General features: G+C 37.8%; 1 protein-coding gene and 1 pseudogene across 1 annotated transcript; both read left to right on the top strand.

The window, feature by feature from the left end:
• Positions 1-2,887: 2,887 nt before the first annotated feature.
• LOC113716424 (auxin-responsive protein SAUR22-like) lies at positions 2,888-3,392 on the top strand (annotated as a pseudogene).
• Positions 3,393-6,736: 3,344 nt separating this feature from the next.
• On the top strand, positions 6,737-7,261 carry LOC113716358 (auxin-induced protein 15A-like). The gene has a single exon (XM_027240655.2). The coding sequence runs from the start codon at positions 6,840-6,842 to the stop codon at positions 7,104-7,106; it is 267 nt and encodes an 88-aa protein (XP_027096456.2). The 5' UTR covers positions 6,737-6,839; the 3' UTR covers positions 7,107-7,261.
• Positions 7,262-18,159: the final 10,898 nt, after the last annotated feature.

Below are 18,159 nucleotides of genomic sequence, written 5' to 3'. Positions count from 1 at the left end.
AATTGAGGATGCGATAAAACTTGCGTATGTTTCTTCAGATGATCCACGAGTTGTTGCTCCCCACGCATTCTCAAATGTTACTACTAACTGGCCATCCATCCATGACCCTGTGGGTAGAATATATGCCAATTGCAATGCCACCACAGTAAAAATTGTTTACTTGTACCATTGCTACATAATTACGGGTTATTAATTCTACAGAACTTGGATGAATTGGAAGCAATCCATGTGTCAATTTGTGTTTGGGGTGTCCTATGAAATCAGAGTTTAGTCTTTACTCAAGCTTCGACGTAATAGACACCATCATCGTTACAATCAACATGCAGATTGGCTGTGACCTTACCAGCTACAGGGAAGCAGTAGACTAAAGTTAGAATTTTGCTATACTCATGGAAATTGGATAGAATTTTTGCAGTATATCAAAGAAAGACTCGTACAGTGGGGGCAGAAGCCCCATGTTTAGAAAGTCAGATTCTGTTGAAATGGTGCTTTTGATTAAATAGTTTCACTGCTCTCATTTAAAGGCAACTGTACAAAATCAATCTGCTTGCTCTACATTACAAAATTTGTGCTTTCTTATACCAACTAATTACAAGTATTGTCTATTAATGCGTGCCAGCTCAGCTAACTCAAACTTCTGCCCAAGCGAGAAGTGAGGTTGATGAATATGTCTTCTCTGCAGGGGATTGTCAAACCACCCATTGGATGATCACAACCAAATTCTTCCTCATCTTGGCTTAGTAACCGTGGTTCGCCATTGTGGGTCGTAGCTGTGTCGTGGTCTCGATTGTTTTACATCTGTTGCAGTATATCGATTGAATATCAGGTGATACGCACATTATATCACATAAGATTTTTCAAAAAATCAAAAATCTAAAAAAATTACTAAAATTAGAAAATATCAAAAAAGACACAATCTGAAAAAAATATCTGAGTCGACTCGGATATATCAGTCAATACCAAGCATCACGGATTCAAATCAACCAAGTTAGAGCGAGTCGCCTTAGATATAGTAATATCTGCAATTTGGGAATCAATATCGTACCAGTCCCTTTGGTCCAGTTACGACTCGACCGATTCATATTGGAATCGGTCAATATTTCGAACCATGTTAGTAACTCTTGGAATGCAGGCTCATTCAGGTAAGCAACGTGAATTATAAATTGCTTCTCTTCACTTTCTCCAACATAAACCGCTAAATAGCCGCTTGGAACATCTACAGAAGCTGAAATGGCAGCATTAAATGTCAATACAGAGCACCTAAGAATTTGCTCAGCTTGAATAATACGAGGAAGACGGATAGCCATTGTTTTACAGGATGCTTCCCTGTATTTAACCAGATGAAGAAAAATAAAAGGATTTAAAGGAAAAGGAAAGCTTTTGTAAAATGTTTCTGAAGAGCTAATATATGAGCATATATATAGGAGAATGACCATTTTGTTTATGTGGTAAAGAGGCTTTTCTTTGGATATCAAAGACTGGAGTGATGAGATTGAGCCATTGACATTATCACATGGTTTTGCCTCTCAACCAATGATCAAGAATATAGAACCATTTATCCTTTTGAAGTGTAGCAGGGCGTACAACTTTGTTGAACATATAGCAAGGAGGACCCATTTTGAACTTAAGGTATCAAGACTAAGAGATTCAATGATTTCACACCTGAAATTATTAGACCAGAGAACCTTTTTACCAGCTAAATTTTAATGTAATCTCAAATGGATTTACAAATTTGGCAAACACTGAAGGACGAAAGTTAGTACCTAATGTGGGCTTGTTCACTATTTGTCCTACAGTTAATTTAAGTTTAATGTTGTCGACATACCATTTTGAACTTAAGGTATCAAGACTAAGAGATTCAATGATTTCACACCTGAAATTATTAGACCAGAAACTTTTTACCAGCTAAATTTTAATGTAATCTCATATGGATTTACAAATTTGGCAAACACTGAAGGACGAAAGTTAGTACCTAATGTGGGCTTGTTCACTATTTGTCCTACAGTTAATTTAAGTTTAATGTTGTCGCACAGAATGCAATCGATATACCTTGCTAAATCATTACATACCAAAGGGGAATTAGAAGTTGAAATTGTATCAAACAGATAGACAAGACATTACAGGGTTTAAATTCATTACCAACTTGTGTAAACAATTGGTTTAGTATGTGGAACCATCGACAAACATCATATGCCTTGCTTGTATTTGCTGAACTTCGATCATACAAGATAATGCTAAGAATGTACAATTAATTACTTCTAGCTAAGGAATTTGGCTTAATATCTAGAACAATCAACTGACTTTATATGCCTTGCTTGTTGCTGCTGAAATATGTGATCCTCATTATATGCCTTGGCTTAATTACTTCTTCTCTTTTTGTACAAAATGATTTTGCAAACGGGAAGTTTTCAGTAGGGAGATTCGTTGCATCCTATTCAATGACACCAAACTTAAAAATTTAACTGTAGGAGAAATAATGAATAAGCCAAAATTCCATTAGGTACTTATTTTCATCCTTCAAAGTTTGCCAAATTTGTAAATTACCTTGAGATGAAAGTAGGATTTAGCAGGCAAAAAAGTTCGTTAGCTAATAAATTCTGGTGTGCAATCATTGCCTGAGCTTTGATAGATTAAGTCCAAAAGGGGGTCCCCCTTGCTCCATGTTCAAGAAAGTTGTAGGCCATGGTACACTTCAAAAGGATACGTGGTTCTAAATTCTTGATCATTAGTTGAGAGGCAAAACCATGTGATAATGGTGATGGTTCATTAGCTTCTGTCTTTGATGTCCAAGGAAAAGCCTCTTTACCACATAATAGTACTGGTCGTCTGTTCTATATATACACTTGTTTGATTAAGTTAACACACATCTTCATAAGCATTAAAGAAATCTTTCTATCTTTGTTTGATTTAATTACAAGAAAGCATCCTGTAGAACAATGGCTATCCGTCTACCTCATATTATTCAAGCTAAGCAAGTTCTTAGGCTCTCTAAATCAACATCCAATGCTGCTATTTCAGGTTCTGTAGATGTTCCAAAAGGCTACTTAGCAATATGTTGGAGAAAGTGAAAGGAAGCGATTCGTGATACCCATTGCTTACTTGAATGAGCCTGCGTTCCAAGATTTGCCAAGCCAAGCTGAGGGAGAATTTGGTTTTGATCATCCAATGGGGCGGTTTGACAATCCCCTGCAGAGAAGACATGTTCATTGATCTCCCTTCTCGCTTGGGTAGAAATATGAGTTTGCCGAGCTGGTGCACATTATTAGACAATACTACTAGTTAATTAAGATATCAGAGCACAATTTTGTAATTTAGAGCATGCAGATTGCTTTTGTACAGTTGCTTTTCTTTCATAAAGGCAGAACATTATGATTATTTGATGCTTATTCTTTTCAATTATTTGTCGTTACAAGAATTCCCAAAAAAAAAAAAAAAAATTTTTCCGGTAAGTGCTTTAAGTGCTGAAGATTTCTAAAACCCTTTCATTCTACACAAGTAATTGGGAAGGCATGGTGTCGCAACTCTTAGGTTCGTTTGGGAGTGGATGATTTGGAGAGAAAAGAAGGGTCAAGAAGAGAAAGTGAACATTTCCTTTGTTTGTTAGTTTTTATTAGGAAAGAAAAGAAGAGAAATGGAAGGATTTAAGAGGATAAATAGTAAGTAAAAGTTTTCCTCCCAAATTGGAGAGAAATAGAGAGAAAGTTGGAGGAAGCTTATGAAAGCTTTTTAAAATACCTATTTTATCCTTAAAAATGTCTTGAACAAATATTTAATGACTTTTATATCCAAAATCATTCCACTAATTCTCAAAACTCCTAAATAACACAACAATCCCTTCTCTTCTCTTCTCTTCTCTCATAACTTAAGCAGTCAAGAATTCTGATATCCTTCATTGGCAAAGTGAACCTTGGCCTACGGTGGGAAGAAACAGAATATAATTTACTGAACCTCTTGATGAATGACAAATTGTTTGATGGCATTCACCTAGCAAAGATTATGCCTATAATAAATTATTGTTGGCTTCACGCTCACTCAGAATTATCCGCAGCATATGACATAAATCTCTTGCTGAAACTGCAGCTTCATGGTTGCTACACAGGCACGAATATCTGGTTGAGAGGACTACGGGAAACTTTCAACTTTGTTTTCTTTTTTACCACAGTCATGGTGATGTAATTTCAGATTGTATAATAGAAGAACAGCTCGTAAAAAGTTGGTGGACAAATCCCTGAATGAATTAACTTCAACATTTTGTACGGAATGCTGTGGCTGGACCTGCCGCCACATTATGGAAGGGAGGAATGTCAGCGATCCACTGTTCCACACTTCCTTCTTGTTCATACTTGCTCTTTCAGTTCTTGAAATTCATCTGACTTTTCCTTTCTTTCTGTTTTGTTCTCTTGAAATGTTTTATAGATGTTATTCAGTTACTTGGGCGGGACATATGTCTGGCACTGCCTCATTTTATCTTTCCTTTTTTTTTTTTTTTTTTTCTAATTCCTGATTCTGATTCTTAGCCTTAAGTTGCATTTAACAGAAAGGAGCCATTATCAATCTTGATCTGGTATGGACATAGTGAGGCTTTTTAGTTCATTCTTTGAAAAGACATGCTTGGTCATTTGCAAATTTGCATTCATGTTCTAATCATAATCCAGACTGATATATTGACGAGTAGAGTACACCAATACCCAATTTATTAATTGTTATATAAGCAATTTGGCTTAATATGTAGAACCATCAACCGACATGATTTGCATAGCCTGTCTCTGCAGAGCTGTGTGATGCTCATTGTATTACTAGTTTATGTCAAGAATACACTGATACCCAACTTGTGTAAGCAACTGGCTTAAGATGTAATAGAACCATCAACAAACATGATATGCCTAACTTGTATTTGCTGAACATGGTGCATACACGATGATGTTAAGAAAGCACTATTACTTGACTTCTAGTTAAGCAATTTGGCTTAATATCTATAACCATCAAACAACACTATATGCCTTGCATGTCCCTGCCGAAATATGTGATGCTTGTTATCCCACTTGTATACATCAATAGAACTACAATACCCAACTTGTCATGGAGAGAGAGTTTAGAACCACCAACCAACATAACATTCATTGCTTGTCTCTGTAGAACCATTTGATGCCCAGAAAACTTGCTAGTTTACATCACCAGAACATCTTCATGTGTCGAACCTCCTTTGCCTTTCAGCAGTTGTAACCAACTCCAAAGTTTGTGATCTTAGTGGCCACTTGGTGACTGCAATCTAACAACATAAAATGAACACTGGAGAAGTTGAGGCAAACAGCTCATGACATATAGGTTATCAATCCAAATCTGATAAATACACCTAAGGGTGCCACTTATTAATTGAACTTGGTATGTTGTCACAGATTCATTACCATGGTCCATGACCTAGGTCTGATGGTTTTCTCAGGGAGGAACAGCCACATCATACTAAAACATATCATTTTCATAGATGGACCACTATGTCAAATGTCTTTTACTGCCCTCACATATCAAAAGATCCTTCACCATCTTCTCCGCTAATCCCTGTACTGTTCATATCTGCTCCCATTCAAGCCAATCCAACAAAACAAAAACTTTGTCTATGAAGTGCAAGTTTCAGTCGCAGTGAGCTTTAACCAAGAATAATGGGTATTCAAATACCACAAATTTTTCATTCTAAGCAGATTATGAATCGAGTTCTTTCAAATCCAGGATGTACAGATGTACCAAAAGGCGCCTTTGCTGTTTATGTGGGGGAAGCCAATAGGAAGAGATATGTGATACCATTATACTACCTTAACCATCCTTCATTTCACTGTTTACTGTTTACTACACCGGGCTGAAGAAGAGTTTGGATTCAGCCACTCTATGGGTGCTCTAACAATTCCACGCACTGAATAAATTTTTATCAAAAGTTTGTAGTTATATGACTTTCTCCAATTACTGAACATTAAATTATGACTTTTAGAATATCAAATTTGTTAGCAGAACCTGAAAAATGGAAAGTTGGAGCGAGAATAGGAGACTACACTGCCTCGTCAAATTAAGGGGATGTTTATTACTGGAGCATTTTCCATAGTTCATGTGTGATACCACATTCTCATTTACTCAGGGCTATGTCTGAAAGAAATCCTAAAGCTGAAAGGCATTAGCTACATGGCTTAGATTTAAGTTCAACTTGTGATTAAAATAATCTTGGACTTACTCAAAAAAAAAAAAAAAAAAATGAAGATCTTGGAGGTTCAAGTATTCAGTAGGCCAGTAGATTGGTTGCTCGATATGCAACAATAGTAAAACTTACATAAATCAACTGTATGAGGAATACTGAATAAGCTCGCATTCCATTAGGCAGTGATTTTCACCCTTCATTGTTTGCCAAACTTGTAAATTATTTTGAGATGAAAAGCTGGATTTAACCATTGAAAAAGCTTTGTAGCTACAATATCTGGTATGCAATCATTGAACGCTTCTCCCCAATCTTGATTTCTTAATTTCTGTAGTCCTCACTGTTTCTTGTTGAAGGAAGTGGTAGGCCCTGATAGATTTCAATCAGCACATGGTTCTAAATTCTTGGTCATGAGTTGAAGACATAACCATGTGATACCTCATCAGCTATTGTCAATAATATCCATCAAAATGCCTCTTTGGTCATTACCACATATATAGCATTAAGATAACATATTCGTGATTCTTCTATATATACCCTTCTAACTTGTCTGATCAACATAAGCTATCACAAATACTGATTTAAGCTTTTTCTACTTTGTCCCGCAAGTCTTCCTACCTTTTTTTCGTTCAACCTATACAACAAACCATTCAGCAGAGTAATGGCCATCCGCCTGCCTCGTATTATTCAAGCTAAGCAAATCCTAAGACGGTCTTCAAAGGATGTTTTGAAGGGCTACTTTGCGGTGTATGTTGGAGAAAGTGAAAAGAAACGATTTGTGGTTCCCATTTCTTACCTGAATCAGCCTGCATTCCAAGAATTGTTGAGTCAAGCTGAGGAAGAATTTGGCTTTGATCATCCAATGGGGGGTTTGACAATCCCTTGCAGAGAAGACAAGTTCATTGATGTGACCTCTTGCTTGAGTTAAAACATGACTTAGGAGCACTGGTATGCAAAATTAGAAAATAGTAGTAGTTGATAGCAAGGCACAATTTTTGTAACGTAGAAAACAGATTAATGTTGTACAGTGTTTTCTTCCATCAAACAGGAGGATTATGAATAATAGCACCTTCTTATTTTGCATTCTCTCACGCTTTTTCTAATCCCTTGTAAGTATGAAATTTGATTGGAAAAGGAAGAAAAGGAAATGCAGTCCATACTTCAAAACAGATGAAGATCTAATTGATAAGGGAAATGAAGAACTATAATTCTTTTTGTTCCTTAACCTATCAAGCTAATGATCTTCCAACAATCTTCCGCTCTTCCCTCTGATGCATCATCCATCCATCATGAAATTGAAAGTTAATATCAAAAAGAGAATGGACCAAGTTGATAACCTTATTTGGAAAATCATTATTTTACTAATACATCGATAGTCATCTGTGGTGTTTTCGCTGAACAGGGGAAAAAAAAAAAGTAAATGTAGCAATGAATAATCAATAACATTTCTTTAAATGCATGTTAGCTCCCCATATTACTTTGTTAAATGTTCAAAATAAGTGTTGCTGATCATAAAGCAGACAAGGAAAAGAGTTCAAAATGGGCTGGGATCTAAAGCAGCAAAACTAAGTAGCTCAGGAATCTTTTGAAGCATAGCCATTTCTTCTTCTTTTAAGGACACCTATGCTTCAATTCCATTACCAGATCTTGTATCCATGAGGATGAGCATAGTTGTTAGTCCAATTTCGTCTTTACCAGCACTTCCGATAGATGCTCAAATGGGCTTCCCCCATCAAAAATCTGCTTTATTGATTCCATTATTGCGAAGACTCAACACAGCCAAGCATTCAACATCAAGATTGCCACTGAGTAGTTGTTCCAATTCTTTCAAATACTTCATTAGATTGGTCAGAGACCCGTTTTCACTCTTTAACTCTTCAAGAAAACCATTGTCCATTTTATGATACACCGAACCATCAAGGGCAAATCAAGATCTGAATTTGGCATGCATTGAGCATATGTTCCCCATAAGATGTTGCCAATGGAATAACATGGCAAAGGTGGGGATATTTTGGCTTCAAATTCACCGCAAAAGTTAAAATAGACTGTTTTGTATTCCAGATCTTTGCTTGAAATGTGGCAATTAGGCATCGCCAGATAAGTCCTACTGCAATTGTAACACGACTGGCATTTGTAACATTGGATGCAGCATTGATAGATATATCTTCTAGACAGTGGCGGAGCCAGAAAAAATTCTTAGTAGGGGCAAAAGCAACACTAAAATTTTTTACCTACTCTTTTTCTAGTTTTTTAAGCAAAAAAAAAAAAAAACATTTTTAAAAAAAATTCTGGAGGCACACTTAAAATTATATCAAAATTATAAAGTATTATAGGAATTTAATGGGGGCGATGGGCCCGTGCCCCTAGTGCCCCATCTTAAATCCGCCCTGCTTCTAGAGCAGCCAAGGCAGATGCATGAAACACAAATCTCCTTGTTACAGATTTAGATTGCTTGGATTGAGGAGGCGGCAAAATTGAAGTGTTGTAAAGTAATCCCGGATTCAGATGAAAAATCGAGGATGAAAAAAACCTTGGGCTAATTTCTTCTGATGATCCACGAGCAGTAGGCGCCCATGCATTGACAAATTTCACTAGTGACCGGCCATACATGACCTTATCCAACTGCGGTTCCACCAGACAGGGGCGGATTTAAGGTGGGAGCACGGGCCCCACTATCCTTCTTAAATTCCTATAATACTTATATAATTTTGATATAATTTTAAGTATGCGTCTAGAGTTTTTTTTTAAAAGATGTGAAAGAATTACGTAATTTTTTAAGTTAGTTCATAAACTAAAATTCTAAAAAAATACGTGGGGCACAAATTCCATTTGAAATAAGTTACAAAAAAATGTTTTCATTTCAACTAGCAAGTACCAATTATATCATTTACTTTTTTTGGACCCCACTCCCCAGTTTCCCTTCCCTCCTCTGGTCCCCCATTTTCCCCCCACAACCAAGAGCTACTACCTTCCACAACCAAGCAACTAGCTACTCTTTCTCTTGATCAATTCATCTAATCATATTATTCACTTCCTTTGTCCCAACTTCCCAATTTCCCTTCCCTCAATTGGTCCCCCATTTTCCCTCCACAACCGAGAGCCATTCTTACTTCCACAACCAAGTTAGTTATCAAAATATAAAATCTCGCAGTGAGCAATTGTAAATAGTTTAGTTTGTTTTTGAAATAAAATTATTATTACATTAATAATTTTAAATTTATCTTTTTATGTTTTTCATGGAATATATGCATCATTTGTACTTGTTGGTGAATTTTTTTTTTTTTTTTTTTGCTTAAAAAACTAGAAAAAGAGTAGGTAAAAAATTTTAATGTTACTTTTTTCCCCACTAAGAATTTTTTCTGGCTCCGCGACTGCCACCAGAGTCAAAATGTTTACCCGTACCATTACTACATAAGTTTGGTTCCAATTCTTCAGAACTTGGATGAAATGGAACCAGACGATGTATCATTTTTTGTTGTAGGTGTCTAAGGAAATCAAAGAGTTTAGTCTTCACTCGGACTTTGACGTAATAGAGGCCTTCATCATTACAATAAACGTGAAGAATGTCTTTGACTTTATCACCTAGAGGGAAGAAGTGGACTAAAGTTCTTGATAAGGATTGTTTCAACGGTAGCCTTCTCTCTAAATGTCAGATTTTTTATGGTTCTTCGAGAAACAAACTAATGGTGAACATAAATATGGGGAAGAAGTTGATCCAGTAGGGAAAAGTTTGAAGCTTCTAAGATGATGTGGGGTTGGAGATGCTACTTTAATGTTTTCCTTGGACTTGATTTCAATGTCCACCTCCTCCATTCTTTGACCATTAGTGTCACAACTCCAAAATGAAAGATCACCAAGATTTTTCATTAGTTCTCTTTTGTGCAACAACTAAATTCTTTGGAAATGCCTTTTAGAAAGGAAGGGGTGAGAAGGAAGGGAGACAGTGAGAATTAAACCCCAACGACACTTGTTCAAAAAAACAAAAAACAAAAAAAGAGAAAAAAAGAATTCCTAGCAGCTTTATTGAATGGAGATTCTTAACAGTATCAAAGAAATAAGTCTACTAGTGATGCACAATCAGCCAAATGAGTGAATAAAAAATTTCATTTGTTTTTATTTTTTTCTGGATAAATACAATAAATTCACAAGTAAAATTGGCCTAGTAATTAGGAGAAGATTCTTAGAGTTCTTTCCACTATCAGATTCAAGATTTGGATTCTAGATCTATCAGTTGGAATGAGAAAGGTGTATGGAGGGATGGGAAGGTAATTAAAGAAAATATTACAAGTAAAACAATCCATTTGATGGGGTACAAGACTTAGACGTAAATTAGTGAATCCCAATCTTGGCTGTTTTGGCCACTGGAATAAGGTTACGGACTAGAAGACGTAGTCGTAAATTAGTGAGTTGTTTTGGCCATTGGAATAAGGCTATACTAGTTGAAGCATTTGATTTTGCAATCTCTTTTTTTTTTTTTTTTTTTTTTTTGTATAACAAGTCAATTAAACAAGAAAAAGGCCGAAGGTGTTGAAAAGAAGGTTAGGGTCTTAGATTAGAGTCTTCCTCTTACACTCTTAATTAAACTCAGGCCTTGCTCTTATTTATTTTAGAGAATCGACAAAAGTTACACTTTATTAATTATGGGCTTTGGCTTTTTTAGCTACTAAAAAATTTATAATCTGAATACAAAATTAAATGAGGATATCACAAAAATTGATTATAAATAATCAGAATGTACAATAAGTAATAATAACCAATTGAGAACAAATCCTCATTGTTCCTATAATATCTTTTTATCATTTAATCCATGTCTTCTCTAGATTGTCCTAAGTTGGGACTGTGAATTAATGAATTAGCAAAACTTAATGACTATGTTATATCTCCAAATCTAACTATCCTTTTCGCTTTAACTTTTTACTTTTGTAGTACACAAAAAAGAACACACATAAAGAAATAATAACAATAACAATAGCCATAGTTGTGCATTTTTTTTTTTTTTGATCCAAACCTTTATGTTTTTTTTTATTAATTATTTTATTTTATTGATAGGAGCAAATTTTACACACTGAGAAAGACCAATTCGAAGTACAGCAATCGACTGAAAAGGTAATAAATCAAACACAAAACCTCCATGTCTCATTCAACCGCATATTAGCTCCAGTTGTCCTTTGTTCTTAGCCCTTCATACGCTTACTTTTCCGAATTGAAGGCATTCCTAATCTATCAAGTCGAATGGCCCCACGAGCCATAGTTGGGAACGAATTAAAGGCCTCGTAAAGCTTGACTTGATGCTCTGGATGAAATACGCCCACATTGGACAGCGCATCAGCAACTTTGTTAGCTTCCCTGTAGCAATGCGAAAAATGATCAGGATCTTTCACCAACTGCCAAATCTGCCTAATCTCTCGTCGAATCTTCCAGGGGCATTGAATGCGATTATGAAGAATTCCAACTAATAATAAAGAATCCGATTGAACATAGAGATTTTGAAAACCCCTATGTACACAAGTTTGAAGACCAATAAGGAGTGTCCGAACCTCTGCACATAGACTTGTAGTTTCCCCAAGATATGCCGAAAAGCCAATCAAAGGTATGCCATTTGAATCCCGAAGAACCCCACCGCCTCCACTCACTCCTGGATTGCCCTTAGAACAGCCATCCGTATTTAATATGAACCGATCGGATTCCTTTGCTTCCCAACGAACAAGTTTGTATGTAACCTCAGTATGAGAAGAATACGACCAATCATACAAATGATGAAATGACTATACTCTGAACACTTGTTTGAAATGAATTCCCACCATGGTCTGGATTTCCGAGAAAATGGCACGACAAATGGCAAGCGGCCTCATCTGAACATCCTCAAACATTGCTTTATTCCTTGCTTTCCAAATCTGCCAACAGACAATGCTGGGTAGAATGTGCCCAATAAATCCTTGTATTTCAGAATCATATGAGCTGAGCCACCAACCCACTATACGGGGCCTCAAAGATGACCCTGGAAAGGACAAACCACATGAAGCTCCAAAATAGTGCCAAACTGTCGACGCTATATGGCCATTAGAAAATAAATGTTCAATTGATTCCTCAGATGACGAAGCATAGCAAAAACACTTTGAGGGTAAAATTAAACCAAGTTTACATAACCGATCTGGAACCGGCAGTCTCCCCAGCAACAATCGTAGCATGAAGAATGAAACTTTGAAAGGGAGCTGAGAATGCCAAATTGTATTAAAGACCATAGACTTGTTACGGGCCTGCCTAATATCCCGAAATGCCGAAGCTATAGAGAAGTTTCCAGATGTTGTGAGCGTCCAAATGACTTCAGATTCACCCCCTTCTTCTGGAATCGGGTGCTCTAAAATAGAGGGCACCATTTCCCTCGGCAGTATCTGATATAACAAATTCACATCCCAGTGTCCATTGATGATGAAATTAGCAAAAGACAAATGTGGGACAACGGTCGCTTGGTGGAACAAAGCACCACCCCCCAACCAATTGTCGTACCAAAAATGACAAGCGCCGTCTTTTGCAATCCATAGCATAGAAAATTCCACTTGTCGACTCACATTGACCATCCTGCGCCAGAGTGCAGAGTCCATTGCCTTGATTTCTACCTGACAAGGATGAAGGTGTCTACAGTATTTTGCTTTCATAAACTCAGCCCACAATGACAAATCCTTTCTAAAATTCCACCAAAGTTTGAATGAGAAAGCTGTATAGATGTCTTGTAGCTTCCGAAATCCAACTCCTCCCTCATCTATCGGATAGCACATATGGGACCAGCGTATCCAGTGAAATTTCAACTCCTCAGGTGAAGATCTCCATATGAAGGTCGAGAAAGCCTTTTCTATAGTTCTAAATATCTTACTCGGGATAACCGCAGCCGACATCAGATGTACTGGCATCGATGCCAAGACATGTTTGATTAGAACTATCTTACCTCCAAAGGAAAGCATCCTTGATTTCCATGATATAATTCTCCCTAGAATAGACTGACACGCTTCTCCAAAATATGATGATTTGCATCTGCCAAAGTAAAGGGGGCAACCCAAATACCGAATTGGAAATGGTTGCCAGGTAAACTTGGTGATACGTTCAATCACCCTTCGTCTTGCCGGTGGTAAAGTTGGATGAACCAGGTAACAAGTTTTTAGCACATTTATTAGCTGACCCGAGCACCTTTGATACGCCTCTAGCACCTGCATGATAACCTTTAGAGAATAAGAGGATCCGTTTGCAAATATGAGAACATCATCCGCAAACGCCAAATGAGTTATAGTAGGACATGCATACGGGACTTTGAATCCCACAAAACCCGATTGCATGGCAAGGTTATTCAATCCTCTAGATAACACCTCAGCCCCTATAATGAATAAAGCAGGCGATAAAGGATCACCCTGACGGAGGCCTCTCGTAGATTTAAAAAAACCATGAGATGCCCCATTTAAAATGACCGAAAACCAGACATTAGAGATCAATCGCCATACTAAATCAATAAATATTTCTCCGAAACCAAACCTCCTGAGAACATCAATAATATGATCCCATGCCACCCGGTCATAAGCCTTAGACATAAGCCTTCATTACCACATTGCCTCCTCTATTCTTTTTCCCAATACCCGAAACTATCTCCTGAGCTAGCAGAAAGTTATCTGTTATATTGCGCCCCTTCACAAAGCCTGTCTGCTGGGGTGAAATAATTTTGGGCAGTACATAAGCAATTCTATCAGCTAAGATCCTGGATAATAATTTGTTGAAGAAGTTACACAGACTGATGGGCCTATATTGAGAAAAATCCTGAGGATTTGGCATCTTCGGAATTAACACAATGGAGGTAGATGTGATGAATCGAGGCAACTCTGCCCCACAGAAAAAACTGAGTATAGCATTATATACATCTTGGGCGACAACTTCCCAGGCAAATGTAAAAAATTTGCCTGTGAAACCATCTGGGCCAGCAGCACTGTCCCCATCCATAGATCTCACAACTCGATAGACTTCTTCAATCGAAGGAACCTCTTCCAATTTTTCATTGTCCTCTTCCGAGATTATGGATGGAATTAGGTACCGCAAATCGGAAGATGACTGTAAAGAACACGTGAATAGGTCAGAGAAATATGTTATTGCCTCAGTTGCTATATCATCATTCTTGTCCACCCAAACACCGTTTGACTTTTTGATGCGGTGTATCATTCCTTGAGCCCATCTCTGTCTTACAACCGCATGAAAATACCTTGAATTACGATCTCCGTGTTTAAGCCATTTGACCCTGGCTTTTTGGCTCCAAAATTGCTCTTCAATTGACAATGCATGCCGCAACTCCGCCTGAGCCTTGCTAAGCTCAACCTGACATTCCTCCGATGCATATTGATCCATAGCTTCCTCTGCGCGTTGAACCCCCATTTCTGCAGAACGAACAGCATCAAATACATTCCCAAAGTGTTGCTTGTTCCAAGTTTGAATAGCCCTCCTCGTTGCCAAAAGTTTAGAGCTCAAAACACGCAATGGAGAACCAGACACATCTTGATTCCAAGCATATTGAATTACCTCCAAGAGTTCAGATTTGGTTGTCCAGACGTTCAAAAATCTGAAAGGCCGTGGCGTATGATCTGATCTCTCCTTAAATGAAATTTTCAACGGTGCATGATCTGAAGGATGTCTTGCCAGGTGAAGCACAGAAATTGCGTTTGAGAGATCCAAACAAGCCCCATTGACTAAAAACCTATCCAACCTCTTTGAAACCCGAGCTCTTCCTCTCCGATTGTTAGACCATGTGAAGCTAGCTCCTGAAAATCCTCCGTCAAAAACTCCGGCATCTTCCATAAAAGACATGAATTCCATCCCCTCCGCTATAACAAATGGACGTCCCCCTCGTTTTTCATGAGGTGCTAATATAACATTAAAATCACCCCCAATGCACCAAGGAAGAGAAATTGGCTTATCATTTAATAAGGTATACCATAAGACACGGCGCTCCTGCACTGAGCATTTAGCATGAACAAAAGACATGACGATTGGAGAAGAAAGCAATTGACTTTGGACATGTATAGAAATATGCTGCTCCGATCTACCCACAATGGAACACATAAAAGGACTACTATAGAATACCTAAATATCACCCGAGTTATTAACAAAGGTATGATCAAATAATAATCGTAGACGAATGGACTCAATTTTGGACTCGTCTAGCCTTGGTTCACAAATCACGACAAACTGAACATGGTGAGTACGAACTAATTTAATCAATCTTCGTAGATTAGGGGCCTTAGCTACCCCTCTAATATTTCAAAATATTCCACTAATCATGAGAAAAAACCTGGAATGAGTTATGGGATGATGTTGCCGACCGTAGCTGTCTGTCGGATGGGAAGTAAGCTCGCACACCTTTAACCTTTTCTTGTTGGCAATCCCTCTCCATAGCTACAGATTGGTCAATGTTTAAAGTGTTAATTGATGGCTCCACTGACCTCTCACTTGTTACAACCAATCTTGGAGATAAATTCCCTGCTGTAGTTGGCAAAGCTGCTTCATCAACCGCATCGGATTTGGAATCTTCCTCCTCGGCCCCATACAAGTCGACATAAAGAGTTTCAAGCTCAGTGGTGTCGGACTGTTGAAGATGTTCACCTCCCAAATGCTTCTCCTCAACAGGTTGGGACCCTTCACCTTTGTTCCAACTATGATTGTCGGCATTATGATTAATCAATGTGGTAGCGTCGGCCATTTGCTGTTGAACATCTCCCAAGATTTGCTCCACTAGATTATGGGACCCTTCACAATTATGTGCATGGTCTTGGCCTGCAATTGTCGTTTGAACGTTGTGCAATGGTCCCTCCCTGTCATCATCAACCACCGACTGTCCATTTGCATCAGCAGCGGAAGCTTCGGCAGCTTGAGCTTGGGCAGTAATGCAGTTGAGCTTATCATCTTGTGGAGGAGTTGTATTCTCTTTCTCAGCTATCCGATCAGGTCCAACAGATTTCTCCATTCCAGATGTGGAAGCTCCTTGGACTGCAACAGCAACAGGTCGCGCATCTTCAGTCGATGTCGTAACCTCCATTGTTGATTTCCCTTCAGCTTTTGGGTTGCCCGTAGGTGTAATAACTAACCCATACTGATTGTTCCCAAGTATCTTAGAACCTTGCTGCAGCCGGTTGGTTTGATGATTGTGGTATTGAAGTTCTCCCTTGGAAACGTTATTCTTGCAGTTGCTAGACGAATGACCCAATCTCCAGCAAGATGAACAATATGGTGGCATGTTGTCTGGAACAATTCTTTGCCAAAATCCTGATTCTCCTTCAACAGCTACCCATATCCTTGGCACAACAATCTTCGCTACATCGATCTCCACGCACGCCCTGGCCACACTAGGACGTGTCCCAGCAGCTGTTGCCGAATCCAGGAACAATGGTCTTCCTACTGGAGATAATATGGAGAACAAAGAGTGTTTATCGAAATAATGAATGGGTAAATTTGGAAGCTCCACCCAAATCGGAACCAGAGATGACTCTCTTTGCACATGAAACTCCCTGGTCCAGCGAAATACCCGCATCGGATAATTGCCCAATTGCCAAATCCCTCTTGTCCAAATCCTGTTAAAATCTACTTCAGCAGAGCACTTAATCAGGACATGTCTATAATCCATCAATCCAATGGAGATGTGGTCTTTTAGATTTAAAGAAGCAAAGAACTTGCGAATATCCTCCAACGAAGGTCTCCCATGAGAAAATTTTCCAACCAAAGCCCATCGAAACGGCACTGCTAATTTTTCCACATCTGCTCTCAAGAAGATGACCGCAGCTTCACCTTTGTAAACAGTTGCCTGCCGAATTTGGATAGGAGATGTTGAAGGCTGTGAGAAGCTCCGGCAACCGGCAGGCACCAGCTCTATGTGTTTGTGTCTAAAGTTTTCTCCAGCAGCATGCTCTATTTCAGTAAAAGTTTTTTAACTGCCACTTAAAGATTCATACCAACTTGCTGATCTTGAAAACTATTTCTTGGTATATAAGAACTTAACAATCCAAACCAGTGATCTCAAGGTATTTACTGGAGATACCTTGTAATTTCTCCAATTTACTTGGTGAGTGAAAGATGCCTATTGGCACTCTGTCTGACTCAATAACCATACCATAGTTGTGCATTACAATTGAAGAAACTAAAGCAAGTGCTGTTAAAACAACGACAAAGAGAATACTATAAAATGGCTGCAAAAGTAACAATAAATAGGCTTCAAATCATGATTACAAGTCACTTTTCTTAAAACTTTATTCGTCCACTATAATGTGTAAAAAATCAAGAACAAATATCCTTTAGAATAAGATGAAGTTTGGTTGCAAAACTCTGTACTAAATTATTACAACCCCAAGAACAAAGAAAAGAAGAGCAGTGATTTTCTAGAGTTTGTAGATCTTTTTGTCTGCAGCCAAAAGAACATAGATTGATCCATATAAATAAGGTTTCATGTCCCCTAAATAGTTATTAGCCATTAGAAACATGTTGGAATTGTATCTCTTAAAATGACCGTTGAAACCTAAAAATTGCGAATAAAATGCAGAAAGCTACTTCTAGAATTCTCCGGACTTTTAGTACTTGAAAATATTCTAACAATACCCCACCATTTTCAACATATTGAAAATTGCTTTGTGAATCACTGAAAAATTCTGATATCTATACATAAGCAATCGTATCTTTCAATTGAACCACCATCTTAGTGTTAATTGATTATAACTTGTTAATACTACTTGATAGACAAGTTTTGAACCAAAAATATATGCAACAATCCACATAAATTAACACACATAGATTCACTTCTCTTCAATTTATTTATACAAGTGATACGTGAGTCTTGTATCCCTATCTTTTCATGAACACGTCCAGAGTTAAGTCCTAAACTTTGTGAATGCCATCAATCCAATATTCATATAGGCAAGCTCTTAATGCCCCTAACATTTGTAGCATTTTACAAGGCTTGTTAAGAA

Source organism: Coffea arabica, chromosome 11c, assembly GCF_036785885.1.
Source record: "Coffea arabica cultivar ET-39 chromosome 11c, Coffea Arabica ET-39 HiFi, whole genome shotgun sequence".
Classification (NCBI taxonomy): domain Eukaryota; kingdom Viridiplantae; phylum Streptophyta; class Magnoliopsida; order Gentianales; family Rubiaceae; genus Coffea; species Coffea arabica.
Note: the sequence above shows the minus strand (reverse complement) of the source record. Positions and strands in the feature narration are given on the sequence as shown.